General features: G+C 44.2%; 1 protein-coding gene across 1 annotated transcript; it reads right to left on the bottom strand.

The window, feature by feature from the left end:
* Nucleotides 1–1,029: 1,029 nt before the first annotated feature.
* On the bottom strand, nt 1,030–6,408 carry LOC148902718 (protein FAM110A-like). Its single transcript, XM_088989677.1, has 3 exons — nt 6,159–6,408; nt 4,296–4,833; nt 1,030–3,237 (listed from the first exon to the last, which is right to left on the bottom strand). Exons 2-3 carry the CDS (start codon nt 4,737–4,739, stop codon nt 2,623–2,625), a joined length of 1,059 nt encoding a protein of 352 aa, XP_088845803.1. The 5' UTR covers nt 4,740–4,833; nt 6,159–6,408; the 3' UTR covers nt 1,030–2,622.
* Nucleotides 6,409–6,416: the final 8 nt, after the last annotated feature.

Consider the following 6,416-nt stretch of genomic DNA (forward strand, 5'->3'; position numbering starts at 1 on the left):
GAGGGAAATGCTGGTAACATCCAACTTACGACCCAGTTCCGTTCCGACTAAACAGTCGAAAATCGAAATGGTCGCAAGTTGAAACCCATTCAAAATGTTGAATAGCTAAATGACTGACCATGACTGGTGCCATCACGCGGTCGATTGTTGTGTGAGAGTGAAATGCTGGCTGGCCAAAATTGTTGTAAGCGTTGGCGGCCTGCAAGGGCGTAGTGCCAGGCGTAGAATAAATAAAAAAATGGGTCTGGATGTTGTGGTCATAAGTAGGGGTGGTCGTAAGTCGAATGTTAGTTGTACCTGCAATTTTCCGTTCATTCCTCAGAGTTTCACAATATTCCTCATGGAAATGTTGTACCGTTTGCAAGCCCCAATGGCAATTTTTATTCTTTTCACTTTGCCTGCCGCAGCCCGTAAAGCCATTTGATCACCCTGGCGTTCTTGGGACATAGCTAAAAAGCAACATTGACTGAGCGCTTCGCTCGCTACTAGCTAAAGGAAACGCCGCAAAACCAAGTGGAAAAAAACCAGCCCATTTCGTGACAAAATGACATTTAGCCGCAACGTTAAAAGCAAACAACGGTGGAATAATTCTGATTATTTTTCAAGGCGAAACAATGGGAGTTTAACGCTGCTGGAGCCCGGATTCCCACTCACCAACATAGTGCACCACGACGCGCTGCCCCTTCTTGGGAAACGTTTGCCCTGCAGACACACACACGGGAGAACACCGTTGGAATGAACGACCACGACAACAATAACAAACCAATTCAGGAATGGAGGGAAAAGGGAAAGAGAGCACAACCCACCATCGCCCTGCTTGATGGTTTCGATCTTCACTCCCATGTTCGCGAGTCCTCAGCCGTTCTTGTGTGCACCACCGTGAGAAGAGCGGAAGCAGGGGGGGGGGGGGGGGGGGGTGCAGACAGACACAAACACACACACACACACACACGAATACACGAACACGGAGTTACACGGACACACACACGGAGACACACACACACACACACCGCTCCGTGTTAGGAGCCGGCTCTCTTCGTTCACTTCAGAGATCCAGCTCCAAGAACCGGTTCGTTTGCGAACGACACATCCCTCATTGTGGTGCTCCGTATGTTTCCCGAAAAATAGTTCATATTCCAAGATTATATTTTCACGAATTTAACGTTAGTAAAGCGAAGAGTTCGTAAGCCACTGTCACTGTACCATCACTGTACTTCCCTATATGTCCACTACTGACTATTTGTGCATACATTATTCATATCCCAGGTGGTGAATTCATATGAATTAATAGGAATTAACCAATTATTTGTCAAACTGAAGATCAATGCTTGCAAAAATCGCAATATCAGCTTTGAATAAGCCTATATTGCAAAACACGAGTGGCTATTTCATTTCCGTGCAGAAGGAATTGAACAGCCATGAAGGTAAACTGCATGCAGGTTTATTGATTTCCACTTTTTGAGGACATCACTGAATATGAAGAAATCCGGAGAAACCCTGCGCACAGGCAATCCGGCGAATGTGCAAATGTGAAGCTCAGATTTGAACCCCCCCCAAAGTCAAAACGATAAAGTGGATGTGCAGTCATCTTCGGTCCATTGTGCTGCCTGAACCTAAAAGCCTCCCCCCAAAAAAATACAGGTAACATCCGACTTACAGCCGAGTTCCGTTCTGACCAAACGGTCGTAAGTCGAAATCCATTCAAAATGTTGAATAAATGACTGGCAAACGCCCCCCACCCCCCTCTGGTGCCATCACACGGTCGATTGCTGTGCGAGAGTGAAATGCTGGTAACATCCAACTTACGACCGAGTTCCATGCCGACCAAACGGTCGTAAATCGAAATCCATTCAAAATATTGAATAGCTAAATGACTGGCAAACACCCCCCTCTGGTGCCATCACACGGTCGGTTGCTGTGCGAGAGTTAAATGCTGGTAACATCCAACTTACGACCGAGTTCCATTCCGACCAAACGGTCGTAAGTCGAAATCCATTCAAAATATTGAATAGCTAAATGACTGGCAAACACCCCCCTCTGGTGCCATCACACGGTCGATTGCTGTGCGAGAGTGAAATGTTGGTAACATCCAACTTACGACCAAGTTCCGTTCCAACCAAACGGTGGTAAATCGAAATGGTCGCAAGTCGAAATCCATTCAAAATGTTGAATAGCTAAATGACTGGCAAACACCCCCCCCCCCCTGGTGCCATCACACGGTCGGTTGCTGTGCGAGAGGGAAATGCTGGTAACATCCAACTTACGACCGAGTTCCGTTCCGACTAAACAGTCGAAAATCGAAATGGTCGCAAGTTGAAACCCATTCAAAATGTTGAATAGCTAAATGACTGTCCATGACTGGTGCCATCACGCGGTCGATTGTTGTGTGAGAGTGAAATGCTGGCTGGCCAAAATTGTTGTAAGCGTTGGCGGCCTGCAAGGGCGTAGTGCCAGGCGTAGAATAAATAAAAATGGGTCTGGATGTTGTGGTCATAAGTAGGGGTGGTCGTAAGTCGAATGTTACTTGTACCTGCAATTTTCCGTTCATTCCTCAGAGTTTCACATTATTCCTCATGGAAATGTTGTACCGTTTGCAAGCCCCAATGGCAATTTGTATTCTTTTCACTTTGCCTGCCGCAGCCCGTAAAGCCATTTGATCACCCTGGCGTTCCTCTCAATCACCGAGACGCCGTAAGGAACTCGCTCTTCCGCCTCCTCCTCATCTACGTCGGAACCGGCGCACTCCGTCCCCGGAGCGCTAACGCTCCGGAAACGGGCCAGAGACACAATGTCAGAAGTAGATCCGGAAAACTCCGGAAACTCTGCGGGGTCCAAACCGCACAGGTTGAAGAAACGCTCCAACTCGGTCCCGGCTCGGGAAAATTGCTCGCTCATGTCCGATTTGGAGCGGGTCAAAGGTGGACGTGTTCTGCCGCGGGGCGATCCCGAGAGGTGGGTGACGGCCGGGGACGGTGGAGGCAAAGTGAGGAAAATGGGAACTGGATCGGCTTTCGGTTTCGGAGGAGATGGCGTGGCCTTGGCGCGGAGGAGGAGGTGCGAGATGGTCGGGCGGACGGCAAACTGGGGGTGCAACGGCAGCGGGTGAAGCTGTTGGCGAATGAACAGCGGTGGTCTGCGAGGGGTTTGCCCACCGGCGGCTTGAGGTATGACGTCCACTCGGCGAACCGTGCCCGCCGTCGATCCGGAACTTTCCACCCGGACCGCATTCACTTTCATCTAGTAGATAAAGGTCAGTTGTTACAAGAGCTCCGCCCCTTTTACAAAAGTCATTCTACTTCTCCACACTCTCATGTCTACTCTCACAATACAGTTTATTTCCATAATACCATAGCACATTTATTATACATAAATTAAGGTATATTTTGTATAGTTTTAAGGCTTAGAAAATTAGAAAGTAGAAATTTATGTTTTATGGTGACTTGGGAACGGATTATTCTCATTTTAATGGTTTCCTATGGGAAATTTATTTTTGGTATACACACTTTTCGCCTGAAACACTCTGTCTGGGAACCAATTAAGTTTGTAAGCCAAGGAATCACTGTACATTGTGGAAATCTGTTTGACTGTTTTTAGCATTTTGGGTTTTGACTTTAGTAAAATAATACCATAATAAAATACAATAATAATAAATAAAATAAATGAATAATAGTAAAATAATCATAAAATAATGCAATTAAAAAAATAACTAATAAAATAATAAAAATAATACAATAAAATAATATGAAAATAATAAAATATAGAAATAGTATAGAAATAAAATGCAATTAAAAAAATAATTAAATAATAAAAATAATACAATAAAATAATATGAAAATAATAACAATATAGAAATAATAAAATATACATAAATAAAAAAATAAAAATAAAATACAATAAATTACTAAATTAATAATAATAATAATTATTATTATTAATAACATTTTTATCATTTTTACCTATGGTTTTATTGTGTGCTTTGTTTTTATTATTTTTATTGTAAAGCGTCCTTGGGTGTTTTGAAAGGCGCTTGAAATTAAATGTATTATTAATAAATAATAATAATAATAATTACAGAGTTTCATTGATAAACACCTTTCAAAACTCTACTGGTAAGTAAATGTGTAAACGGCGCTCATATACAGTATAGAGTATTGTACTTTAGTTCAGAAAAAAAAGTTAATGTATCATTATTGTTTGATTTTAATTTAACAGTTTTGTGTGTTTAGTTAGAGCAACTTTGTTCCACTTGTGGTTTTTTTTTTATGTGTTGTTGAAGTCAAGTTGACTTGAGTCACCTGAGCGGGACTTGGGCAATGAGAACCTGAAGTCTTCTGAGAGGAGTCGCCAAGACACTCTGCGCTCGCAAACGTACCGGGCCTGTCGCTAACATCACTGATCAGGCTGCTCAGATGTTCCAAGTCCAGCTGGACGGACTCCTGTTTGCTTTTTGGCTGTCCGGGCGTCTTCTTGGTGGGCCTGAGAGTGTTAGCGACCGGGCTGAGCAGAGGCTTGCGGACGTCGGGAGGCCTGACCGGCTGCTGCTTGGAGAGCGCCACCTGGCTCTTGACGTACTTGGCTTTATCCGCTTCCAGCCTCTCCACGGCGCTCTGCTTGGGTCGGACAGGCGAAGATGGACTTTGCCGGTAGAATTCGGGACGTAGCGGGCCTTTGGGTCGCAGGCGAGGAAATGTCGCCGAAGCGCCGGGCCTCGCGGGCTGCCGGACGGCTTCCACTGGCATTTTTTGATGACAGTCGGACTTGGCTTCAGAGGTTGAGTGACATTTTCCTCCTTTTGTTGCGTTGGTACATTGTCAGCAACGCTTTGATGCCGACCTGTGGAAGAGAGACCAAATCGAGTGGATAACAGGCAGCCGACGGACAGATAGAAAATATAGACACTAAAACAACCTTTTTGAAACTGAGAGGCGCTTCCATACCTGTAAGTAAGGTCGTCCACTTAAAGGTCAACCGAAGTTGTGCCCAGAATTTGTAAAATCACTTCAAATGAATTCTACTGAGTGTATTTTACAAAGATCCCACCACATATAGCTATATTTTACGTTTTAAGACTCGCGCCGAATATTCAGGAAGTCCTGTTTTCGAGTTGATGACGATTCCTGACGTGACGTCATCACGGAGGGAACGCCCCTGACCGAGAAAGCGACACACAATGCATTTTGGGTACTTTGTTTGGTCTGAAAACTTTGTGTTGATGACGAAATTTGAAGAAAAAAAACATAAATAACGCAATGGTGAATCGTTGTGTGTTGCACCAAGACTACTATTTGATACTAGTTGACACAAATCAGCCCATTTCCAAGGGAGCTTGGGCGCCATTTTGTGCATTTTCTGGGACGCTACATTGGAGTCCAGACGGCTCGAATTGATACAGGAGGACTTCTTTAATCGATGGCAAACATTTATGCTTTCCTCTTCAGAACTATTTGAATCATATTCATAACTGGATGAGTCACAAGAAAGCATCTTCTCGGAATCTGAAGCCATTGTTTTGATTCTATAGCAAGGCGAGACGTGCTGCCGGGACTTTCTGAAACTCGGCATCTCCGATGTCATTTTGAAGTAGTTTTGGGACACTTTAAATTATTTTTCATTTGTCTGAAAATATCTGCGTGTTTCGGGCATTTTAGATGCTATAAAACGTTTTTCTGATGTCAGTTAGAAAACAAAAAATGGCGTCGGTTGTCCTTGAAGTACCAATTGTGGCCAGCTAATTCTCTGAAAGGGACGCAAAACAACTCCAAGCCTCTCCCTGCGTGATAAAATGAAGACGGTACAGGTGCATAAATTCTCCCTTCATTCTGATCGTTGCCACTCACATTTTGCAAATTATCGTCATGCCAGATCCTCTGCCGGAGCTGTCATTAACGATGTTATCTCGTCAATGGTTGACATATGTCGAGTACAGTCCGGTCGTAAAAGACTTCCCATGTCAAGACACGTAAAATGGAAGCAAATAGAACGGGATTTTCGCATTAAGGACACGAAATTAAGAAAAGGTTGTTTTTAAAAAAAGGCCCACATGTATTAAAGACTCTGGGCATGCGGGGACTTGCCTTCAGCAACTCAACAATTCCTCCAACGCAAAAATAACAAAAGAAATGACAATAGAGTTTGACAATTGAGAGCTAAGTTTTCACCTGATTGCAAAGAAAGGTCTACGAACGCCTTCCCAGTCGCTCTTGAGGTCGTTCCGTGACTTGTCCAAGCAAAAACAAACGATGGGATCAAACATTTAGAAAGCACCACTAGTCAAACCTGTGCTACAAGTACTGCAGTGGGTTGTTTCAGGCTCCACCCTTCTTTGTGCTGATTGGTCCATTCCAAAGGAAAGCCGGAAATTACTGAACGCGCACATGCGCACGCGCACGCACGATGACGCGATGATCACTGATTCC

Source organism: Hippocampus bargibanti, linkage group LG01 (genome assembly GCF_051943395.1).
Source record: "Hippocampus bargibanti isolate YZ-2025 linkage group LG01, ASM5194339v1, whole genome shotgun sequence".
Lineage (NCBI taxonomy): Eukaryota > Metazoa > Chordata > Actinopteri > Syngnathiformes > Syngnathidae > Hippocampus > Hippocampus bargibanti.